The sequence below is a fragment of the Crotalus tigris genome, unplaced genomic scaffold, assembly GCF_016545835.1.
Source record: "Crotalus tigris isolate CLP2741 ecotype Arizona unplaced genomic scaffold, ASM1654583v1 scf7180000017546.9332058, whole genome shotgun sequence".
In the NCBI taxonomy this organism is placed as follows: Eukaryota; Metazoa; Chordata; class Lepidosauria; order Squamata; family Viperidae; genus Crotalus; species Crotalus tigris.
The window spans coordinates 8,677,555-8,703,887 of record NW_024096465.1 but is presented as its reverse complement, the minus strand read 5'-3'; the positions used below and the strand labels follow the sequence as shown (position 1 = coordinate 8,703,887).

The window sequence follows — 26,333 nt, the reverse complement described above, 5'->3', positions numbered from 1 at the left end:
TAGAATTTGTACTTAGAAAGTTCATAAAGTCTCATGAATATAAGGTGGCTGAAGCAAAAATATAAAGGATTAACTCATTGCTACTTTCCATAAAATAAATACATTTCTAGGCATAACATAGCTAGTTGATGGAGCTCATAAAACATAATCACAGAACTGCTCAGAACAAATCATTTCACAATTATTTTGAAGACTGAGTTGGAACAAGTGGTAAATGTTTTCAATTCTAACAGCTTCTTTTGGGACAATTTCAAATATCACTCAGGAAATTTCAGGAAATAATTACTTATAAATAATTGAATCTCATATTTCTCTTCTATATCATTTTACCTAAAATCTCACTTCTTTTTATAAATGTTATAGTTTGATAGAAACAGGTCAGGAAAGCTCCAAAATGAAATGGAACCTCTAGGCTATACATTTGATGAAGTGAGCAATAGCTCATAGAAGCTATGCCATTTACAGTAATACAATTTGTTTGTCATAAAGGTTGCTTACCAGATTCCTGATTTTCTACTGCTTAAATGCATTTGCATTGTTTCCAGATCAATAGTGTATCAAAACAAAATTTCTGGGCAGAAATCTAGGTTTCTATTTTGTTTAACATACTTAGGCAGATTAAACAATATACAACATGCCTAAATTCTGTTAGATTTTTCTATTGAAAATTATCTAAGAATGTCTTTAGTCCATATTTTTTTATTTAAAGAATTGAAATAACTTGTTCTGTTGTTATTTAAATGATTTTTTTATCCTTCCATTTCCAGTGGGAAAAAAAAGACAAAATATAACTGGTTAAAGTTATCATTTAAAATACCTAAAAGACACCTAACTTTATAATTGATGCAGACTGTCCCTATTCTGTTAGTAGAGAAATATGTGGTGCACACAATACAAATTTGTGCTCACAGAGCATTTTCTCTCAGGTAAAAAAGCAGGAATCCACTGCACGCTTTGAGGATTTGGACTGTGACCAATAAGTATTAGATGCTTGTAGTGTATTTTATTTCCAGAATGGAACAAAATAATTCAAACAAATGGAAAGGATCAGAAACAAAGGCAGAAAATGCAGCAACTGGCATTCCTTTCCAATTGTTGATACTATAATATTTTGCCAGTGCTCTTGTAATAGTATAATTGTTTTCAAAAACGGCATACTAAGGGTACTGTAGATAAACCACAAATGTGCCTCCAGTGTCTATAAAATCCTAAACAGACTGTAGAAGAGGGTCTTTGGGAATGATAATGATTTAAGCTTGTTATCTTAGGGACGTCTGCTATGCAAGAAGCAAAACAACAGTCTGTTTTAAAAGAATATGTACTATATATCCACATAGACTGGAGCTGAAGAATTAATTTCACCAGACAGAATATTGTGGAGGGTTTATGTGGTAAAAAAACACCAAGGGCTTTGTTGCCATTTATATTTTATTTTCTTAAAGTACTTTATGAATATAGGAAAATGAAGACAGAAGGAAAGAATCAGGCAAGTTGCTAACTTGTTCCCCCACATGCATACTTTGTGATAACAGAGAGTCATTAGATTCTAATTACCAAATGAAGTGGAAGATTCTTTTTCGTTGAAAACTCTCTGTTTATAGCAACAGTGCAATCTACTGAGGAAGAGAGATAGACCGGAGAGGTGAGAGCTAGCCCACAAATCATTGCCCTTGTTTTATGGCTATTTACAAGAAACTGCATAGAATTATAGTGGTTTGCATTCAAGCATCGTTAAAGTGGAAGAAAAATGCCTTGTAGGGGTTAACTTCTTATGCCTGCACTGCAGCCTATTTCTGTCAACACTGGACTTGGGAAACAAACATTTATGCTTTGTGAAATGGAAGTGTATTTTTGAAGACTAGCCGTCAGATATTTTTTGCCCTTCACACTTTCAAATGCTTAGCCTTTTTTCTAAGTTGACTGCAAAGAGCATCAGTTTGCCAGACTAAAAGAGAGATGGTGGGGGATTTGGGGTGGGGGGAGGAAAGAGCAAAAAGTAAGTGAGAAAAAGAATGGGTAAGGGCTGGGTTGTCTTGACAAGTGCCCATGGCATCACCATCAGATATATGAGTTTCAAGTAGAAGATGGCAGGAGGGGTTGGCACAGCACATGCTTCCTTCCAGCCTATGACCTCTGGCTACCTGATTCTTGAGAAGCTTTTCAATCCTTCCAAATGATGTTATTCCAAACTGTCATCTGGTTTACTCGGAGCACACTGTCTCGCAAATAAACATGCAATTTAACTGCAGGTCAAGGTACAGAGCCATTCTGCTAGCAAAATGCCTGAGATACATTAAATGGCACTGACATGAAGAGAGAGATGAAGAGGGATCAAAGTTGTCAGCAGCATGCATGGAATTGGTCTGCACTGGGGGAAAAATGCACCATCGTGCATTAAAATGTATTTTTTAAAAGCCATAATATAGTTGAACATTTAAAATTATGACTTGTCAAATGCTAGGGATTAAGGGACCGAGTATGATAAAATTCAAAGTTCAGGGCAACACTAGCAAGGCACTATCTTCCAGATTTGGGGAGAGCTCAGGGCTGTATGGCTGGAAAATGTTAAGCGGTTAATGGGAAATGAGTGGTATTCTTTCACAGAGTACAGCATATTTAAATGAACCCTTACACTGGTTTATTCTGCAGTACTTTTTCTTTGTGTAGAAGTTTTTTTTTAATATTTTATGATACCAAATTGTTCTGGTTGTTGTTTGTTTTTCTAAACAACAAAAATATTTTAGGTTTCATTTTATGAATTAAAACACAGATATAAAATTAAGCTTTAACAGCTTTGGTATTTTTAAAAGGCTCTCTTCTATTACCCACCACCAAGATTAAAGGTTTACAATGAATGCCTAGTAATAAAATATGATTTTACTAATAGTACTTAAAGAACATGGCATACAATCCCACAATTCTATCTCCTGCATTTTATTTTCTGGAGTATATAAAAAAGAAAGAAACTGCACATGTGCACACCTGTGTATTTTCTATTGACATAAACAAAAGATTTCATTCACAATTAGGGGCAACATATTTCCTGCAGGAGGAACAAGCTGTCCTGGAAAATTGTGTAGAAATATGAAAATCTGAAGAAATGAGAAACTGTTTAAACATTTTTTAAAGTCTGACCAAATATCCCTTCATAAAGGTAGCATTGGAGGGTTCTTTTTAATGTTTTAATGCCTGTTAGCTACTGTAATTGCTAGCAAAGCCCACTGCAATTTAAAATAAAAAGGTAAAAAGTAAAATGCACAAATTACCATATAAATAAAAAGCAGGAAAGTGGAAGCTTTGGGAGGAATATAAAGGAAAATGATTCAACTTGAAACCTCTTTAGAAATTTTATTGCTTTTTTATTTATTTATTTGCTTAATTAAATGCCCCTGAAGTGTGGTGAAACATGGTTATAGTTAAAAAGCAACTGTTACTTTGTAAATCGTAGGGACAAAGGGCTCTCCTGACTTTAAAGTTTCCATGCACGTAAATGTCAATACACTGCCTTCTCCATCATCAGCACTAAATTCACATTGATGCCTCTTTTCTTCTTTGTATTGATCCTTCCATGAGAACGTAGATTTGTATCTGTTAATTAATGCGTCCTGAAACAGCGTTTGTATTAATCAGGCAGATAAGAAAAATTGGATGCCTGCACCCTCATGACAACCGTAAAAGTGCTGGCCCTGATAAAAATCATGGACGGACCTCAATAAAAAAGTTCCTCCTTCCACTCAATAAACTAATCATCCCTGCTTTTAATTATGCGGCAGAAAGATGTGTGGAGATTGGAGAATGTGTAAATCTATTTACTAACAGCAGTGTCTGGGAGGGAGAATGGGCCTGTCACAGGACACTGCTGCAGGCAACGTTCTCTGTCCATCTGCTTCTTGAGAGAGAGGCTGGAGCTAATTGCAAATAGGCCTTCCATTTTAAGACCCTTTCAAATTATTATTTCTGTTTCATTTCATTCCATTTCCCATAAGAAGCGTGGGGCTAGCCCCTTGTCATTTTTCAAAGAGGTTGGCTTTGATGTGGTTGATCTTCTCTTGGGGACATGACACATGTCCTTTTATAAATAAAGAACAGTATACAGTATGGAAAATGTAAATAAGAATTAAGAAATAATGAAAAGGAATGGAGGAAGTGTCTCGATAAAGTCCATCGCTTTTAAAGCATGTATCCTGGCCTGGAGAGAGTTTTGATTTCTTTTAATCAGAATACATTTGGTTCCAAATTGTGCAGCAAGCTGAATCTAAACTGATGTCTAATTCTTGTGCCTTATGTTTTCACCACGGTGTTTGGCAAGATTCTGTGTGTTTTAAGATAAATGAGCCGCAACAACCAAGGTCTGCTCTTTCTATAGGATCCCTGTCAAGGCACAAGTGAGCAGCTGCATAAGTCGCATACAGAGAGCTTTAGACGTGTCTTAAGACCCACCCCACCCCCTTAAGAAAAGCTTGACTAATCCCTTTTGATGATTTTATTAACTCCTGGGTGGTTGCAGGTGCCAACTGGCAAACTACAATATTTCATGGATAGGCCAGGAAATCTCTCCTTTACTGGGACCTCCTGTGATAGGAACTTTGTCAGGCAGAGATAATAAATTAACAGCTACTGTAAATAGGTGCCTGAAAAAGTATGGCTGTAAAGAGGTTTGCCCTTAGTGATCCTATTAAAAAGGAAAGGAGAGATAGTGAAACAAAAGCAAAACCTAAATTCATTATATACACACTCTCTCTCTCTCTCTCTCTCTCTCTCTCTCTCTCTCTCTCTCTCTCTCTCTCTCTCATGGTGTGATTACTATTCACTTGGCACTTTAATGTGCCATTCTGTTATTTAAGCAGTGTGGTGGAGGCAGAAGCTATTATAGAAGTAATTAGCGTCTTTTCTGTAAAGGGTAGGTCTTACCGAGGTTGAAGTTCAAAAAGCACTTTGCTTGGTTGTTGTGATCATCAATTCTATTAAGGTATCAAATTACATCTCCTTTAAAATGATTTTCCCATTTTAGTTTAAAAACACACTCTACCTTTAAAGGAGACCTTGAAATCTTTAAAATATGTTATGGAGGCTATGCAGAAGTAACTGAATTCAATGAGGCTTACTCTGTGGTAAGTAACAGTGTAGATAAAGATTACAGGCTGTCATACCTTTTATTCTTTCTCCTACCAACCATGAGAATTGTTCCTAAAATGTTTCCAGATTTGATATAGGCCATATTAGATACTACTGAATCTGGGTAACAAGTGTTGACAATTTTTTTGAGGAAATGTATTTTTAAATATTGAATAAAATACAACAGGCTTCTCTACCTAAAATTACAATACGCTCAAAGATATACTGAATTGTTTTTATCTGAAGTGCTTTTGTTTTAACTATTTTATGTCTGCTGAGACGAGAGATCTCAGAGGGCAGAATCTGTAAATACACATTGCTAACTTACATAATAAAAACAAGCACAAGGATAAAGTTATAATGCAGAATTATGAGGGCCCAGGACAATTTTAATTATGTTTCTGTGTACTTTCTTTCCCGGTTTAGGATTTTCCACTTTATCGCTTGCTGACCAGATGAGCCTTCTGCAGAGTGCTTGGATGGAGATTTTAATTCTGGGCGTAGTGTACCGATCACTTTCCTTTGAGGATGAGCTTGTCTATGCTGAAGACTATATTATGGATGAAGAACAGTCTAAATTAGCAGGCCTTCTTGACCTCAACAATGCCATCCTGCAACTGGTAAAAAAATACAAGAGCATGAAGCTGGAGAAAGAAGAATTTGTCACCCTCAAAGCTATCGCGCTTGCTAATTCAGGTTGGCAGATTGGCATGATGGCTCATGTCATTTTCCCCCTTCCTCTAATACCTTCTGCACGACAGTTTCTAAATACGATTGTCTAAGAATAAGAAATCCTTAAATCATACTACTGCAGAATAGTGCTGAATGGCTAGAAACAAGGTAGTTTGAATTAAGGGAAGATATGTGATCAGAAATATTTGTTATGCTGAGTTTCCAATTGGGTTAAAAGATGCCGTAAAATTCAAGCAGTATTAACAGCAAAGATGCTTTTCAATAAACATAAATGTCATTCTGCTTAAATCCATTTCATAATCCAGATAAGTCTAATCAGTCTGCTAAAACCCAATAGTATGGAAGGGCCCATGACTAAATGCAATATATGATCTACTTCAATCTAGCTACTAAACACCGTGAACTCAATACCGAAGGTGAACTCTGGTTTTATTAGGGAAGGGAGCAAGTCATTTTTTTAACCTTGTAAAAACTGTACAAATTTGATTTTTATGCTAGTTGGTTAAATGCCTAATGTAACTTGTTCAGAAGGGGGCTAAGAATTCAAGAAAGGATTCTTCTCTGCATTTGAACTTAGAAGTGCTGAAGCAGTGAGCCAGTGTTTGATAAGTGAAAAATCGTTGATTCTTTGTTGTTTTTTCTTTTGTGCCTCTCTAACACTTTATTGTGGTCTTAAGTCCCTCTTAGCATTTGCATAAAGTTCATGATAGATCCCTCTTTAATGACGTGCCGATCATTAGATACCTGCGTGTCGATAACATGCTCTGATGCTATGTACCATTGACAGTCACACCGTGCCCCTCCATCTGCTTTTGTTTTGACCCTATCTTTGAACTTTATCTTGGTTGCTGGCCAGTAGTTTTCCCTTTAATTACAAGAAGGAAACTGTCAATAAAATCTGTTAAATGGGATGCAATGAGTGGCTTGAATGGGCGGATGGCTATTTGTTCAAATTCTGCAGCTTTCAAGGTATTGACAGTTTGTTTTCTGGGGCCATATGTGACGATCAATCTCAGGCTGGGCTCAGCCGCGCTGAAAAATGAAAAACCAGATTGCTTTTGCTTACTTGTGGATGACGACTTGTGATTTGGTGCAGTCCTAGTGAGATGAGGCCTTCTGCCCAAATTGTCCCCCCGAGAGCCAGGATGCGTGACTGTTTTTAGAAATAATTTTTAATTGATTTTGTAATTAACAGTTCATCTACAATATTGACACATGAATCTTCAGATTGATAGGAGGAAAATTGTTTTCAACAATGAAGTTGTACTTTCCGATTTGTCTTCATAATGGGATCTAGCATCTTGAATTTAAATTAGAGGTTTAATTGAAAAACGAACAAAAATGAAGAATAAAAAATATCCATAAGAAATATAAATGCCTTACTCAATTGATATAGGTGTAAGCAGCTGTTGTCATAATGTACTTTCTAGTGGTCATCTCAGATTCTCATTTTATTTGGATATGTTTTCCCAAAATTAAAGTTATAAAATGTTATGAGGTGTTCATATAATTGTCATGATCCATTATGTTTACTGATAAAGTAGATAATCAGAAACCGTGCACAATTTGTATAAAAATACACATTTTAAAACATTTTAATGTTTAATGACAGCAAACCTTCACACATTTGGAAATGACTGAGACAGTATTTTACTCTGACCTGCAGAGATTTAAAATGACATTCACTAAAATCATCAGCTTAGCATAAACATCTGGCTTGATTCAATAATAATTAATGCTCTTTTGTGCTCTAAATCAGTGAACTGATTTAACAGTAACCTTTCAGTAGCCTCCCCTTTCTCTGTATTGTACTCATGCGTAAACAGATACAACAAGATAAAGTGAACAAAACAGCACTGGTATTATAGCCCCAATTCATAGGAATTTGAAATAAAAGGACTTAAAAGAGAACTAAGGGATGTCTGAAAAGCCAACATGTAGCTCTGATTCAGACTATAAAGAGATCCGGATCCAGATCCTGAAGCCAAATTTTCAACGCTTGAATTGAGAGGAAACCTAAGGTATCCAAGAGGCTAGCTGCAGTGAACAGAATATTGGAAGTCCTGGATTCGGTCAAAAATAAAATAAAATAAATTCTTGTTGCTTTTTCGTCTGTCCTTCAAAAATAGGAATTCCTATTATATTTCTGAGACTCAGAAATAAACATTTTACCTCATATCATCTCCAATTAATCTTATTTTGATAAAAGGGAACATATTAGCAAAAACCATCACCTGAGCACGCTCTGATACTCTTAATATATCATGGTAATAATCATAATTGATGGTTTTGTATAACCTAAAACAACTTGGTGTGTTCTCTGGTTCATATGTTGGATTTCTAATTAGGTACTTAAAATGCTGAATGGAAAAAGAAATTCCAATGCATCGGTGAGTGCTCTGCTTACTCACAGAAAGAGAGGTGGGGGAAAAAACACACCTCTGAATATTTTCTAAAGCATGTATGTAGCAATTACTTCAGGCAGGTGAACTCTGCTGTGTAATAAAAGGTGTTCTCTCTCTCGCAGTGCTTTTACTAAGTGTTCCCATGTATTGATTGGGAAATGCCAAATGGAAGACTGTAGGTTCACAGGTTTGTTTGCTTTTAATTATTTCATCAAGAAACAGACATTTGTACTTTTAGGCTGGAAGCTTTTTAAAAGACTTTGTGTCCCAATCAGCTGAACTGCCACGGAATTTCTAACTCTTTCTGCTCACCTAATCTATAGTATCTTTCCCTACTGACTGAACCCTTTAAAATGCTGCTGCTTACTGGAACACTAAAAAGGAGAGGCTTAGGATTTCTATGAAAGCAATGTCTTGGAATGCTGTCAGGTTCCATGTAGCTTTACCTGAAGTAAGGTGGTGGAAAAATAATCTAAAGAATCAATATTTGGAGAGGAGGGGATATGGAGATAGAGGTGAGCAGTATAATGCAAGCAAACATTGAAGAGGCTAACTGGACTAAGAAAATCTAAGCCAGTGGTCCCCAATCTTTCCGACTTGGCAGACCTGCAGAAGGTGGAGAGGGAATAGTTTTATGTGAGTGGCAGGCACATGCACGCTTGCCATTCACACAAATGGAGCTTCGTGCACATGTGCTCATCTGCCACTTCTGTGGCCCGGTTCCAGACTTTGGGTCTGGGTGTTGGGGACCCCTGATCAAACCAAGTTACCTCTCTCTAGAGTTAGGTTGCTTATATTCAGGCTCCGGGAAAGTGCTTTTTTCTCCTTATATTACTACTAGCATTACACACACTGGAGACTTTTTAACAGTCAGTTGCATTATTTTTGCCCATCTATAGCAAGTAGCAGATTTTATTTATGACTCTTATGTGAGTAAACTATTCAATGACCACATTAGCAGTCACTTCTTTCTTCAGCCACTTCGTTGAAATGCCTCTTCCTTCAGCCCTCTGAGACAAAGTTCAAAGGATAATTTTGATGGACCCTAGAGAGGGCTATTAACAATACTGGCCATAATAGAGTGTATACTGCTCCTGTAAATCCATCATTGCTTGTCTTTAGTTGGGGACAAACCAATATTGAACAGCAACTATAACAGCAGCCCTAACATTTCCTAATTGCCCAGCTCATGTCTAAATTTCTTCATGTCTAAACTCTTGGATCTTTGACTTATGATGATCACTCACAGTCTTCTACTGTTGCCTAATTTCATTGTCCTGTTTTCATTTGCAGTATTTACGCTGTCTCCTTCACTTTTTAGTTTCTACTCTGAATTGCTACTGCAACTGTGATGTGACCATGATCTTTTCCTTGTCCTTGCTTCTGTGTTTGCTTGTATGATGTCATTAGAATAGAACAGGATAGACCATTCCAACCAGAATAGGCAGCCAAGAAAAGGATCATTGTCAATTATACTGAACTTTCTGTGATCATTGAGATGCAGCCTGTTCACACATCTGTACATATATACTATTTTCCAATGTAAATAATTGTTCGGGGAATCAGCTCTGATTTAATCTCAAATGCCCCTGAAACCAACTCTTAATCCCAACTTAATCTGAGATTAAGAAAGCTTGGCTCTGGCTCTATTGAACAATTTCTATCTGAATTTTAGTCTTCCCTATTTGAAAAGATTTTAGAATTTAGGCAGTGGGAATACCAATTATATAGAAGCTTGAACTGGGCAAAGTATTACAACTCATTTTAGTCAGATTAGTTGATTATGGATAGAAACAACATTGGTCTCTATAGTGGATATATGAGGGGACCTGGTTAATCCTATTAGAACTGTCAGTGATATCAACTATGGCATCCTTCTAGAATTCCTGTGAGGGATGGGAGGTTCCATTTTTTAAATTTTTATTTTGAGCAGGTAGATTATATTTGGTGATCATAGAGGAAAAACATTTAAGTCCTTGGCAACTCCATCTATGTGGTGTCACAGAACACAATCTCTCCCCAACCCCCACCCCATATCCTTTAGCATCTAAACCAGAGGCCTCCAATCTTTTAGGTGATTGGTTCTGTGGAGAGAGGTTTTTCCACAGACCGGAGGAGGCGTGGTTTCATGTGCTGCCTGCATCCCATGGATGAGGCTTCGCTTGTTTGTGTGGCCCAGTTTCTGGCATGCCATGGTCCGGTGTCGGTCCATTGACTGGGGGTTGGGGGCCTCTGATCTAAACCATTACAACAGTGCTTTTGTATCTGCACTACTTCTTCATTTCTGGGCCCAACTCAGTAAAGTGGTAATAAAGTGGACTGATAAACTCTAAATGGCTTAAGTCCTGGACATGTTGCTGATTGTCTTCTCCATAGAATCTTCTACCCTATACATTCAGCTCAGGGAGGTATTCTCTGGATTCCCCTCGCATGGTATGGCTTAAAGCTTAAATAAGGCAGATCTCCCCTACATCTTCTGTGTGGAATGTGTCAAGGAGTTTCATAAAACCCTTAAGTTTCTGAAGCATTCTAGGGGCTGAAGTGGGCTGGATGATGATGCCAAATGGATGGGTCCTGCAGATGGACAGAGTACCTTAACCACCATTCCACAGTGGCTATTTTTGAACTATTGTTATCATAACACACAGCCAGTATAATAAAGTATTTTTTTGGGGGGGGAATGCCTTATCCCATTTGATGTCTCTTGTAAGACCAGATGATCCCAGAATTGTATTTTTCAGAGTAGCCAATTATTGTTTCACTATTTCTGTTGTATCCAAAAACTGATATTCAGCAATAAATTGATATACTGTAAAGATTCAATATGGTTATCATGACTTTGTCACTGAATCATTTTTTTAATCCCATGATCACATTTAGCACCAAATTCTTAAGAGATTCATAGAATTAGAAGTGGGATGTTATTTAGGCTATGAAATTCATTTGCAAATTCAATAAATATTCATTCTACCTTTTCCACCTCCAGGTCAAACATATTTATTAATTATCCACATTAGGTGAAAATTGATATGTGACCATCTGAAATCCTACTGTGTCAGTTTTTCCTACACACTTAGTCTTTTTATTTAATCTCAGTGGCCATCATTTTACCCTTCGGTTGAAAGTTAATTGCCATTTTGCTGCCTGTTCACCAAGTCTAGATATTACTTTGTGTAAGCTTTTCTGATTTCTAATCCATCCTGAGTATTTTGATGCCATCAGCAAACTTAGCTACTTCACCATTGACCTCCTAACTCAAGATCATTTATGAAGACGTTAAATAGTATTCCCTCTCTTATAAGAAATAGTGATTTGTTCCCTGCTTCCCAGAAGTTTCTGATATATAACAAGGCTTATCCTAATTGTAGTCTTTTACTTTACTGTTCTGGATGAGAACTTTTAACATTAAATTGTTAAATATCATTTTAAATTTTAAAAGTAATGGTTACAGATTAATTATTAAATGTACAGAATCCCAATAAGACACTATTATGTGTAACAATTTAATTTTTAATTCCTTAATTCTGTTAGAAACCTCTAATGAAGTAATTTTGATCATATAATTTTTAATAGTACCTCCAATATGGCCACAAGGGATACGGGTTTTAGATCTAGATTACATAGATATTTTTAAGAGCACTTGTTTGCAGCTTCCTATGCTCTGCCTAAGTGTTAAATGAATAGAACATAAAATAATAGAGTTGGGCGGGACCTCGGAGGTCTTCTAGTCCAACCCCCTGCTTGAGCAGGAGATCCTATATCATTTCAGACAAATGATTGTCCAGTCTCTTTTTGAAAGCCTTCAGTGATGCAGCACCCACAACTTCTCAAGGCAAGTTTCCATATAATATTCCCAAGATAATAGACCCTCCAGACATGATTGACTGCAATTGCTAGATTTCCCAGCCAACATGGAAACTGCAGTTACAATTTATGGGAAATGTACTTGTGGAAAACTATTCTACTGTTCTGAGCTTTCTGCATTTCTATGAAATACTTTTCTAAAAGTATTCCTGCTGATTTCAAAGTTATATCTTAAGTTATATAAACACGGTATATTAAAAGGCAGTAATCATATGATTGTAACTACTGTATAGCAAAGATCTACTTTTTTTCAGAAGATGAATATGGTAATATGTAGTTTATTTAATTTGCATATGTAAAAGAGCTCAGCAAATGGTAGTTAAATTCATGTCAATTATAGCCTTTCGAATGTGGGGTTATATAACTCAAGTTATAGAAAAGAGCTCTGGCGTTGTAATCCTTTCTGGCATGATAAATATCATTCTTGTTTGTTTTACAGACTCTATGCACATAGAAGATGTTGAAGCTGTCCAGAAACTTCAAGATGTCTTACATGAGGCTCTGCAGGATTATGAAGCCGGGCAGCACATGGAAGACCCACGCCGCGCTGGCAAGATGCTGATGACTCTGCCATTACTCAGGCAAACCTCCACCAAGGCTGTGCAGCATTTCTATAATATTAAATTGGAAGGCAAAGTCCCCATGCACAAACTATTTTTGGAAATGCTGGAGGCAAAGGTCTGACCTCAACATCCTGGGCCCTTTAAATTGGCTACGCTGAAACTGCAACAAGAGGGACAACCGAGGGGAAAACTGTGGCAAAGAACCTTTAGCATTACTTTAAGGCAATGAAACTGACTGCACTGATCATTAAGCAGCAAGAATGAGTAGCAGCATCTCTTTTTAGTCTTGATCTTATTTGATGGGGTTCTCCTTCATTTCTCTCTTTTAATGTTATTAGTTCTGATTTGTTCGTAATTTTGCCCCTTTTGCTGCTGAATATATATATGAAATATATATATATGAAATATATATATATATGAAATATATATAAAATATGTATATGTATATGTATATGTATACATATGTAATGCCAGAGGACTTCTTGGAAAGTCCAGTGACAGAGGAATCAAAAACGAAGCATCGTAACTAGCAGTACAGTACAGTACAACACGGTGAACTGACTGAATGAAGTATAACGTTTCATAAGAGGAGCCGCTAATTAGACAACTTCGACGGGAACATCTTGGCTGCTCCTTATCATTGCATTTTCATCTAGATCAGTTGCAGCCATTTGATTCCTTCATTGTTTTTTCAAGTCTTCCAGCTATTTCTTAGGTTAGCTACAATATAACTTTTTCAGGGAATAGTTTGAACTTTATTCATTCATGCAATACTAAAGAAAAGAAAGGTAGATACTGCTTTTTTGTGTGCTGGCTTGAACAATTATGAACATTTAATTAAGGACAAATGAATCCTGCAGGAAGATTTTTTTTTAAGAAAATGTTTTAGTTCTTACTAATGGAAGATTTTTTTTCTACCAGCTTTACCACGTTTCAGCCATTTCTTAATGTGGGGATTTATCTTACACAAGCAATAGTTGAAGGAAAGGTGCATATTATCACGGATGCAATTTATGTTGTGTGCCAGTTTAGTCTAGGACATCCCATTTCTTTGCATGAGCTCCAGTTTATATGTAACCAACTGAAACCAACAAATCGGATTACACCTACATTTCCAGATAGTTTATATGTGTCATGTCAAATAGGAATCTAAAAAAGGAGTTAGTAAGTGCTTCTGTATGGCCAAGCATAAATATGACATGAGATTCTGTGTTACTCTATAAGGTGGCCTATTATTTACAAAACTGGGACTTTTGCATAAAGTCCACCCTACTCTGTCTAGCAATAAGGAAAGAAAATCAATATCAGAGTAGTCAGCCTCTGATCAACCTCTAGAACTTAGCACTTGTACACATTATTTATCAATTTATAAAACTTTATATTTTATATAACTATAGAAATGCCATTTTTAAACAAACAGCCTAACTGGTATACCTACTTTTTCAGCGATTATTGTCAGGACATGAAAGCTGGTCAATTTCAAGACTGTTAAGAGGTGTAATCTAATATTTAAATTAATTAGATGCCCCCACCCACCCATCCAAAGTACAGTCACTAAAAAACCTGGGAACAGGAATCTCCTTCCAATGCTATGCCAATGCACCAGTATTAGTAGCTGCTCCCTGTGCTATGTGAACAACCTTACTCTATGTACACAAATGTAATTAAATTGTATTCCTAACCAACAAAAGAAAAGTAGTTCAGCTTCTCAATGTTTCATGTTTGCTGTGCTTTTTGGAACTTTTTAGGTTGCATTCAAGGACTGTTGTCTTGTTCTTGTAGTGTTTGGATTCTTGTGGCGTGTGTTTATAGACACAGGGTAGAATTAGAGACAATATTGGATGTAAATTTCCTCAGGAGACTACAGTAGTATATTCTATTCCTTCTGGTAATTAAGGTTCTTCATAGTAATAATTAAGAAATTGAAAAACAAAATTCAACCAAGTACTCATTACGGACAAATGTCACATTGAAATATTTTCAAAACAAGGGATAATTTCTCTAACAGTTTAATATAGAATATGTATAGCTTAGAAATAAACTTTGAATATTGCAAAATTATAGGTAAGTCTAATTTTTAAATGCTGTAAATATAGCTTTCATCTCTCCCATGTTATTAACTTGCTCTGTGTTGTTGCTAAGTCTTTTTTTAAAAAAAATGCAGATACGTTTCCAAAAGTATCGCTACTTGTGTGCTTTAAACAAAATGCTGCAGTTAACACTGCAGCAACCTTGTGCTAGAAAAACTGTGTATCTTTCATTAGCTGTATGGGAATTTTCTTGTAGATTGTGTTTTTTCTCAGTAGAGAAGTGACTGTTATGTGATCCTAGATAAATTGTCATTAGCGGTTCATTCAGTTGGCCAAATATCTTGAAATTCACAGTATGATAGGAGTTTGGAAATTGGAAATCCCTTTTGAAAAATGGTAAAATCTTACAACTCCTGGGGGGGGGCAAGAAACAATGTGATTCTATAAAATTATTTATATATATATGTAAGAGTTGAGAATAATTATTTTCCAGAAAAATTGTGCAGGGTTTAAGTTGCAAGTATTACCTACATTATATATGTATATATAAATATCTAATATAAATATTGTTTTCACTGGATCACATTGAGGAACTTGGGTTGCAGGGTTAATATCCCGTCATTGTATTCAGAAAGAAGGACAAATCTACAAAGACTTAAGAGGAAATGAGATATGTTAAAGGAACACAGTGCAATTTTTATTTGATTTTTTTAAAATAATTTTTAGAGCTGCAATGAACAAATATGTCGTGGCTGTACAAATGTTAAATGAAACATAGATACACTGCACAGGCACTAGAATAACAGTCATCTTAAACCTTGCTGAAATAAACATCCACAACCACTTATTTAAAGTGAAGAACTGGGGAAGAATTTCAAGAGGTGTATCTTTTAGTGTAACATGTTTCCTTTCAGGGCATAAAATCCATAGAGCATTTCTCCTGCACAAAGCAATTGAAATGAAAGGGTGCGGTGGTATAAAGCCTCTCTCATCCAGTTTGTTTTGTCCATTCAGTTCAATGTGCAGCAGACATTCCAAATGGATTGTAGCCTGGGCTACCGTTTTCTTTTTTCTCTCTCTCTTATTTAAAGCAATATGATTGTGTGACTCCTGAAAGTTGCACATTTGTTTCAATCAAATCAGATTGTTGTATTTATTCCACTATTTTGCATTTAAATGCTAACATAAAAAATATAAAAAAAAATTAAAACTGCTATTTTTCTTATAGAAGAGAAAATGGGTGTTGGTAATTGTATTTTAATTATTTAAACGTTTCTGTTTACCTGCCTAGGAAAACACTTTATGGCAGTCTTATTGTGCAAAGATCTCAAATGAAGGGAAAACCGAATTAAGCTGCTTATTATAATCCAGGAGTTGCATAATAACCAGTAGTAAAAACAGAAATGAAAAAAAAAACATCTTTAAAGCTGTAGATGTGCTTCACATCTGTAAAGCAATCAACTGTATATTTTTGTGATGTGTATCATAATGTGTGCTCCAAACAATGTCCATTTGTGTAAATGTATTTATTTTATATTGTATATATTGTTAAATGCAAAAAGGAGATAATGGTTCTGTAACTCCAATCAGTTCAGATGTGTAACTCAAATTATTATGCCTTTCAGGATGATGGTAGAGCAATATTAAACAAGCTTCCACTTTTAATTGCTTTTAATTTTTTGTGTTGTGGTTTTTGTTTTCTTTTGTTTTCTTTTTATATATATATGAAGAAATGAAATCAGTAAGCCCCACCTTTAGAAAAGTGGTAAACTGTGCACCCCTAAGCTAATGTAGCCCTATGCTGCATAAGGACTTGCCAAAATGAATTTTGCTGTGGTATAGTCATTTTGCATAACCTTAAATATTCCAATTGTCTTTTGCCACAAAATTCATTCTGACAACTTAATCTTAAAACATATCCACATTAAACCACATCACCAAAAATCAATGTCTTCCTATCAATATCATAGAAGTTAAGATTTTCACAATGTTAAGATTCTATTACCATCTACAATTTTGTCAAGAGCTGAATCCGTTCCATTCATAAAGGTATTATAAGACTGCTTATTAGTTTGAACATAGCCATTTAGGTGACTATTAACTATAATCACTAGTACTTCTCCAGGATCAGAAAAACAGTTTAAAATTAAAGTTATCGGGATAGAAAATGGCATAGTTGATCAGAAAGTTTGATATTTTTTTTTCAACAGAGTCACATCATCTGTTTCCGAAAAGTTCTTCTGGAACCATCCTACTATTTTGGAGGTTTGAGCCCTGTTCTGTTAATATGGCATCACTGCCTCTATTCAACACCTTTCTCATGTTCAGTGATATTTATTTTCTAGACACTTAGTATGTTTCTAAGGACAATCACCTCCCCCTGGGTCCTCACCCTCTCACACTATTGGGATTTGTTACCATAATTAGCTCATGATATTGATATATTCATTTAAATTGTATATTATATATAATTCTCCCTTATATAATAAAATAGAAAAGTTGCTGCTGTGCTTCATCTTTAGTAGTAGTTGGACTTATGTGGATGTAATATTTCATTAACATAATTAACTGGCAGAGTAAGAAAATTATATCTTTCATGTAACTGTACTAACAAGAAGCTAATGCAGCGCTCTATTCATATTTAGTTCTTCATTTGTCTTCAAGACAAAACATAATATTATGTATGCAGTATAAAATAATTGTGAAACAAGACTGAGTTAAATTATCAATATATAAATCAAAGCGATGGCATAATAAAATCCATGTAGTTTTTTTGTTTTTAAATATTATCTAGATAAATAATGTCACTTTTAATTTCCAGGTGCTGCTGAATTAAATGAAACAGCATACATTCACAGTTGCTGGCACTTTTCCACTTTTAATGAGCATTTCTATAAAATATTTTGTTCAAGGTTGACAATATTAAACCACTTTCGTGAAGTCTTGTGTTCCTTTAATGTTCCTCTAACTTAATAAATAATTGTTGAGCCAAGAAAGTATTTTAATATATTTCTATCTTGCTGTTTTTGGTGAATCATGCCCAAACTACAGATTTTTAAAATTTACAACAAAAATATTGAATAGAAAGACCAAAGTAAAGAGTGAGATTAAAGGAGAAACAGAAAATAGTCAATACTACTCACCAGTGCTGTAAAACCTAGCCTTGGCTTAAAATAGAAAAGTTTTTACATAACAGCAAAATGCTATACACACACACACACACACACACACACATATATATATTCTGAGGTTTTTGCGGGTGTTTGTATGTAGGTCTTTCGTTATTCGGGTTTTCTCCCGCGTAAAATTGGAAGTGTCTTGGTGAAATTGACTTTAAAAATACCAGAACCATTGCCAAAAATGAACATTTTAATAACAGAATAATCAGATAGAGATAGAAAAACGCCCACACAGCATGAACAAGGGAGATGATACCTCCCGCCTACCAGCCATTTGGAAACCTGCCCTTATTGACAAACGACTCCCTAACACAAAAAATGATACCAGACCCACACTCACAAAAACCACACAGGATGTCACCACCACACATCCACGCAAAAAACAAACCCAAAGCCACACCGATGACGAGGCACGACCACAAACCAGAAGCCAGACCACAGCTGCATCATTAGCCACTTTAAACCCCTCCAATCCATACATGAAGCAAACTGACACCCTCCATGAAGAGGAGGCACGACCACGAACGCGAAGCCAAAAAATAGCAAGGCAGCCCAAAATCTTAAACCCCTCTGCAACTCAGACTAACCTGAGCACAACCAAACAGAACACTCCCCCAGCCAATCAGAGCACAGAGCACAGCCAAGCCCCTAACCAATCAGAACACACCTCCACCCAATCAGAACACAGCCAAGCTCCCACCCAATCAGTTCATACCCCCACTGGCAGTTAAAAGGAAGAAACAGCTAAGACCACACATTGCTGCTCAAAGCACGAAGCTGAAAACACCAGCCTGAAGATGACGAATGGGACTTCGTCGAAACGTCGCCAAGACACTTCCAATTTTACGCGGGAGAAAACCCGAACAACCAAAGACCTACATACAAATACCCACGAAAACCTCAGAGAAAGCCACACATATATATCAAACAGATATTCTAGAATCAGCCAGCCAGTGTCATTGAGTATCAAGTCAATCAAGAACATGGTCAAAAAAGTAATATGTACAAGAAACATGGAAACGGGCAGTAAGAGCACTTGAATTGGTTCAAAATGAAGCGCATCAAGTGTGCAAGTGTAAGTATTGTCTTGCTGGTTTTTTTAAATTTTAAACCAAAGTGTTACAGACTTTCTATTATACTCTTTTAAATTTCCATTTTTCACCAGCATGTAGCTTTGAATTTAGGAGTAGTAAAAATGGGATTCACCTTTCAATTCCATGATACAACCTTGAAGGGAATATCTATCTTATTTATATTAGTTTTTAAGCTAAACTTACTTGGCAATTTAGGAATGTTTTCTGCACTTTTACTAGTGAAGAAAACTGTTCCTATAGGAAAATATATTGACTAGTGGAATATACAAATAAAACAGTAAAGAGAGACCCATTTTTTTCTTCCTATAACACCAAATTTTCAAAATGAGGGCTGAAATATCCAGAGTATTGCCATTTATTGGTCATTATGACTACAGGCAATGTTTGAGTTTCTTTTCACTCCCTTTCCTTGTCTAGTATTTAGGCTTGTGATATTTTCAAAAGCTGCTTATGTGAGTGCACCATTATGAACATTAACTGAATTCTAAGTTTCTCTCAGTAGAATATGGCACAGAAATAAGTTGCCTTTAATATATATTATAATAAGAAGAAATAATCAATGTAGGTAGACAGTATGCATTCCTAATTCTTAAGCTCTGAATAAAACAGCCAGAAATGTTAGAGTAAAAAAAAAAATTCCAAAACAGCTGGATCTGTAACTCTTACAAATATTACCATCCAACCCTTTTTCTTCATATCAGCCACAAAGCAATTTATAGGATTCAAGAAAACTCCAAGATAAAATGAACATTGGATTATATACATTTGTGCTGCTAAACTATGGTAGCTTTCTACAATGTCATTTAATTTTCCTCTGTAATTTTATGTGACTGTGGTTTTAATATTAAAACCAATTTAAAAAGTATATAAGCTTATTAAAGCTAGTATCATGAGAGATATTTTTTACTCTAGTGAAAAGCAGACTTAGAGCTATGACATCCCTTCTTTCATTGAGACTATGCAGTGGTACAGATTTGCAGTGTGTTGCCATTGATACTAGAGCAGATTACTAAAGGCTGCTTTCTTTAATACCCCAGGTCTCAATAAAAGAGAAAAGACTAATGTTCTGCTCTGTTCAGAGTTATACTGACAGACATAAGACTCTCTCTGCCCCCTTCCATGCATAATTATTTAGAAACAATAACTAGAAGCTGCATTATCTAAGCACAGCTTGATGTTGCTTAAAACAGCTTTTCAAAGTTTTTTGAAACCCCAGGAGAGAGGGTGCCATTTTTATCTCTAGGGTGATGTTGTTGACAATCACAACAGAGAAGTCATGCTTCCTTGATTCCACAAAAGGATAATATTTAATATAGGGGAACTGAAGCAACCCACTCTGCTGGAATGAACTGGTGGCAGAAATGATGGAGATAAGCAGTCTCTCAGGTATACAGTTCCTATGCCATACAGGCCTTTCTAGGTAATAATCAAGACCTTGAATTGCACCTGGAAGCCATTGGCAACCAATGCAGCTTGCATAGCAGTAGTTACACATGTGCATACTGAGAAACATTTGAGAAGCATTTGAAACTAACTATAGCTTCTGAGTGTTCATCAAGGGCAGTCTCACAGAGAGAGCATTGCAATAATGTCTAATATTATATGAGGATCTGTCTCACCCAATGGGATTAGCCCACCCCATCCTATACCATTCCAGACAAATATTGTCCAATCCCTTCTTAAAAACCTCAAGTGATGATGCAACCACAACTTCTGAAGGCAAGCCATTCCACAGATTAATTATTCTCACTGTCAGGAAATTTCTTCTTAGTTCTAGGTTAGTTCTCTTTTTGATAAGTTTCCATCTGTTACTTCTTTCCTTCAGGTGCTTTGCAGAATAGATTGTCCCCTCTTCTTTGTGACAGCCCCTCAAATCTTGGAAGACAGCTATCATGTCACCCCTTTTCCTTTCATCATTAGTCTAGACATATCCAGTTTCTGCAACTTTCATCACGTCTAATCATCTTTGTTGCTCTTCTCTACACTTTCTAGAGTCTCAATACCCTTTTTATATTGCAGTGACCAAAACTGGATGCAGTATTCCAAATATGATCTTACTAAAATAGTATATAGCTGTTCTAATACTTCACATGATCTTGATATACTGTTGATGTAGCCTAAGACTGCAGTTGTCTTAGGATATCTCATTTTTCCTTGAATTTCTGATTCTGAAAAAAAAATAAACATGATGAAATATGTTCCTTTAGAAATATAGATAGAATATAAAGTATTGATAGGCTGAAATAAATTATCTCTAATTACAGAATTATGTTGATGACAAACAGTACTTGTAAGAGCAAGTGCTACTTCAAAGATACACTGCTATTTCAAACATAAAGAAATATTCAATACTTCCCTTTTTGTTCACTTATTGAAAATGGCAGATTTATTCTTTTTCTGCCACCAGCTTGATTAGTGATCCTAAAATAAGTTTAATCTACTTAATTCAGAAATCTTTCAATCAAGTGACATTGTTATAGTTTTAGAACTTAATCTTAGTATTTATTGAATTCCTATTCTTCAGAATGTCAAATGAAGTTACAAAAAGATTGAGCATTTATGTTAAGATTAAGGCAAATAAATTATTTGACATTCATAAAAAAGAAGTAATATCATAAAATCTCCATAAAGATTTAAGAATTCTCACATTTTTCCTTTAAAAAGTCCAGTTCCAAAAGTACCAATATTTTTATTTACTGTTTATTAAAATTTTATCTCAGCTTTCATTTAAGAAGAAGACAATTCACATCATATTCTCCACCATGATGGCTATGTGAGATATACTGAATTGAGAAAGAATGCCTGGCCCAAGATAACTTAATAAGTTTCCATACTGAAAAAAGATGTGAAGCTTGGTCTTCCCATCAAAATCTAAAATATTCAACACTACACAATAGTGGTGTTTACCATGCCAAGTTGGGAAAAATTCTTGCAGGTTCTTTAGATTGGTCTAAACCATTAGAGTATGTAGCGTGCAATCAAAATACATAGCTGTTTTAGTCTTTAGGTAATGAGAAATTCCACATTATGTAATATCCTTTGAATTCTGTAACTGCTTACCGGAGGGTAGATTTTCTTGGGAGTAAAATGCACTGATTTAATATGTCTGATATATACAAGTCATGCAAGTTTTGCTCAGCCTAAATAAATCACAAGAAGTAGCAAGGTAACTTTTATGCGGTTCACACCTATGAAGAGCGTTGATTATAGAAAATCTTTTCACCAACAGTATTGGATAATGAAAGGAAAGCTGCCTTTGGATAAAGCTCCACATAACTTACTGGGGTTGTTGTTGTTGTTGTTGTTGTTCTTCTTCTTCTTCTTCTTCTTCTTCTTCTTCTTCTTCTTCTTCTTCTTCTTCTTCTTCTTCTTCTTCTTCTTCTTCTTCTTCTTCTTCTTCTTCTTCTTCTTCTCCTCCTCCTCCTCCTTCTCTTCCTCCTCCTCCTCCTCCTCCTTCTTCTCCTTCTCCTCCTCCTCTTCCTTCTTATTCTTCTCCTTCTCCTCCTCATTCTCCTCCTCTTCCTCCTCTCTTCTTCTTCTCTTCTTCTCTTCCTTCTCCTCCCTCTTCTGTTCCCTCTTATTCTCTTCTCTCCTCCTCCTCCTCCTTTCTTCTCCTTCTTCTATGTTCCAGGTTGTAGAGATCCTTGATATATTTCATGCCAATGCTACTGCAAACAAATTCAGTTTCAAAATCAAGACCCACACCCCACTCTATACATGTTTATACACAAGTACATTCCACTAAATTTAATTAAGGACTCTTCAAGAAAGACCAGTAAAAATATTACAGCCTCCAGCTCTTGGACTTATTAAATTTAGTAGAAAGACTGGTGGTTTTTTTTAAATTTCACTGCCCTTCTTTTCATATTTTGCCATGGAAAAGATTCAGGATATAAACATTTATCTATTTAACCATCGGTCTTATTGTATAGAAATAGTGGAACTACTTTTAAGTAAAATTAAAATCCCCACTCCCCTCAACATCAATAAAAGTGATGGGGCCATTTACAAGTGCTGGCAGTAAAGCTGTTCTCGTTGTTTAATAACCAACACTTTCTTCTCAGAAAGGCCCAAAGATAAAGTGTTTCACTGTTGTTTTGTCTGAAATGGAGGAAAATATTCTAGAAGAAAATTGGAAATGTTGGAGAATTTGTTTGTTTACATATGCACATGCACGCACGCACACACACGCACCACACCAGAGAGAGGGGGGAGGGAGGGGGGAGAGAGAGAGAAAGAGAGAAAGAAAGATTCTTTAATCCAAAAAAAGTAGCCAGACATTTTCAGTAGAGAATTTCATTTGGGCTGCAATAAAAATTCAAATCTATCTATTAAAAAGCCATATATTAAAGATACTTTGTATGAAATAATGTGTTAATATAATATGGAAAATAAGCTCTGAGACTAAAAAACCTATCAGACTAAGATCCCACTACAAGCATATAGCAGAAATCAAATAACTGTCTCACATTTAATAAAAATTTGAATTCATACAGCATCGGTACATTTCATTGTTTAAATTTTCTCAGAAATCTAAATGAAAAAAATAATCACATCATTTGCCTGCCTTCTGATTTCATTCTTACTTGTGTTTGCTTTCCTACAAGCTTCAAACTGATCCATGAGCAGTGCTATCTTTATTAAGCTTCAAAACTGTGCTTTCCATAATATTCAAATACCTTGTGTTTGTGTGTGTGGTGTGTGTGCTTTCATGCATGCATAGAAATAGAGAAAGGGAGCAAGTAGCAGCCAATTGATTACACAGGGCATCTTCTTATTATGCTACACTGGGGTGGGAAGGCGGGGAGAAAGAAGGAAAAGAACTTTAAAATATAATCCTCCTTTTTCCCTGGAGGATTTGTCTTGTTCTCGGTGAAGTTAAAGGTCTGAAATAATGTGCCCATCAGGGGCTCAATGTTGCATGTCCATGCCAGTTGGTCCAAAGGCTTGTTATGATGGTAATGACCTGCTTCAATGTGGGCTTTGATGGCAGCAATAGAATTGCTACCAGCTCACCCACTGGGAGAAATATTTTATTATTGTCAAATGCCCTCCACTGAGATTTGTTTTGCCTGTTCCTGTTTAAATTAAATCGGGAAAGGAACTACATTATTATTTCTCCAGAGTATCTTTGAAATAATCAGCAATTTTTGCAAATTTAAGATTCCTGGCCAGTTTTTAAATATTCTTTATTAACAGAAATCACAGCTTGCAGGACTAGGATGGTGATGGGACTGAGCAAATACGAATGTGGTCTGAAAGCTTCAGGACTCTTTCAGTTTCTGTAAATGAGAGTCAAGTAAATAATTAATTGTGCCATAAAAATGAGGCAGCGTGAGATGCACAAAAATACAATATTTGATTGTTACTTCCTGGGGAACTATACCATCAAACAACAATATGGCCATCTTTTGGTATATTGTGTTAGAGAAAAATGTGATATAAATGAAGCCACATGGATCTGCCAGCAAATTATGTAATTTGGTGTGTGACTCTGTGGATTATTTCGTTACTTTTCTCTTCTGGTTTCTGTCTCATCCTGTCAAGCCCTTTGGCCACAATCTTAGTCTTTATTGTCCTGTTTTGAAGGTTCGAGCCTTCCCTGCCCTCCCCCTCTTTACTCTGGAAGGTTTCTGTCCAACCCAGGAAACAAGCACTTTTTACCCACACCAGGGGTAGGCAACCTTGGCTCTTTTATGACTTGTGGACTTCAATACCCAGAATTCCTGAACCAGCCATGCTGACTCAGGAATTCTGGGAGGTCCACAAGTCATAAAAGAGCCAAGGTTGCCTACCCCTGACCCACACAATCACCCACACTATAGGAAACAAAACAACCACTTCATAAACACATGGTACAACATAGGAGAACAAGTCCATCAGACAAGATTCATTTTTATAGCACAATTACTCCTACTCCAAAGCATCTTAAGAAAAAAAAACCCAGTAATTGTCTGTTTTGAACTTGAAGAATCTTCTCCCTTGGGCATTAAATAAGACATCTTAAGTAACTTTCTATCTAGACCAGTGGTGGTGAACCTATGGCACGCGCGCTGTCGCCCCAGCCTCGCTTCCCCCCACGGCCTCCTCCTCACCAGCAGCTCCCCTGGAGGAGAGTTGCCCCCGGGCATGGCCTGCATGGAGCAGTGCAGCCAAGGACATAGCCAGGCAGCAGGGACAAGACTCTGCCCTCGTGCCTCATAGTGTGCAGATGATGCTGCGGGGTGTGGGCAGAGGGCGTGGCTGCCTGGGCGATCTGCTGTGGTGGGCCATGGAGGCAGTGTTTAGTCCTGCGGGTGGGCGGGGCAGGGGACAGGCAGGGTGGAGCAGGCAGGATGGGAGGCGGAGCAGGAGCAGGGGGCAGTTTTTGGGCACTCGGTCTCTAAGAGGTTTGCCATCACTGATCTAGACATTACAAGCTATGTTGTCCTATATAACTTCCAACAGCCTGCCCACATTCTTAGATATGGCAAAGTGCATTGCAGTGTTGGAAATGGAAAAATCTATTTTAACTGAGGGTTCCTATAAATGTTATTCTAGCTAATATATCACCAATAGCTCACTGTACAATTTAACTATCTTCTGGAGAGTCTTGTGGGAATAATCAATGGGTTTTTTTAAATTGTACTAATAATGGAGAAAAAGAAATGAATAGGAATCAGTTTAACAGGAAGTACATTGAACTCTCACTCCCACCACTGTCCATATTATTATACTGTGCGCTCTAATTCTTTTCACAGCATCTTTGGCACCATCTATGATGTGAAGGATTTCTGGAAAAATGAAATCCATGGAAAGAGAAATAAATAGACCATGAGACCTCTACTAATTTGCAAAGGATCCGTGCTTCAGGAACAATTTTAAGTGTTCAATGCCATTTATACAGAAAAGTGGTAATTGGGTTGATTGGTACGGTAATCTTTAACTGATGTAAACATTTATGGTCAGTAGATCTTCAACAAATATTTGGAACATTCTGTTAGAGGTTGCACCATTGTAAAATCTGCCTTTTGATTAAAACCTTTTTCAGATATCCATATCAGCCTGAAAAAAAAAGAAAAGAAAAAGCAAGAGGTGGCTACTTTAAATATCTCATTGTCTTTAATATGTTGCCCCTTTCACATAGCTACATCTTTTATTATGTTTCAGGCTTGAATTACAGTAGTGGCCAAAATTGTGGAAACCTTTTGGGAAATGCCACCTTTGATTAAGTTTCCACCAATTTTTCTTCTAATTCCTTTATAACTGTAGCCTTGTTCACTTAATAATACTATTTTACATCGCTTTCTGGGCAACCAGTCAACTCTTTGCACCATTACTTTAACTTTATTATGTTTTATAAGCTCACTAAATGAAAGAAGACAAAAAACACAAAAAACCTCAACCAACT

The 26,333-nt window shown here is 36.2% G+C and overlaps 1 protein-coding gene across 10 annotated transcripts in view; it reads left to right on the top strand.

The window, feature by feature from the left end:
- Window positions 1-16,345, top strand: part of ESRRG (estrogen related receptor gamma) — a 495,287-nt gene extending 478,942 nt beyond the window's left edge. For all 10 annotated transcript variants that reach the window (XM_039336514.1, XM_039336477.1, XM_039336486.1 and 7 more), the window contains 2 exons: window positions 5,542-5,811; window positions 12,517-16,345. In XM_039336514.1, coding sequence (XP_039192448.1) covers window positions 5,542-5,811; window positions 12,517-12,761 — 515 coding nt within the window. In that variant the 3' untranslated portion in view covers window positions 12,762-16,345. The remainder of the gene's footprint in view (window positions 1-5,541; window positions 5,812-12,516) is intronic.
- Window positions 16,346-26,333: the final 9,988 nt, after the last annotated feature.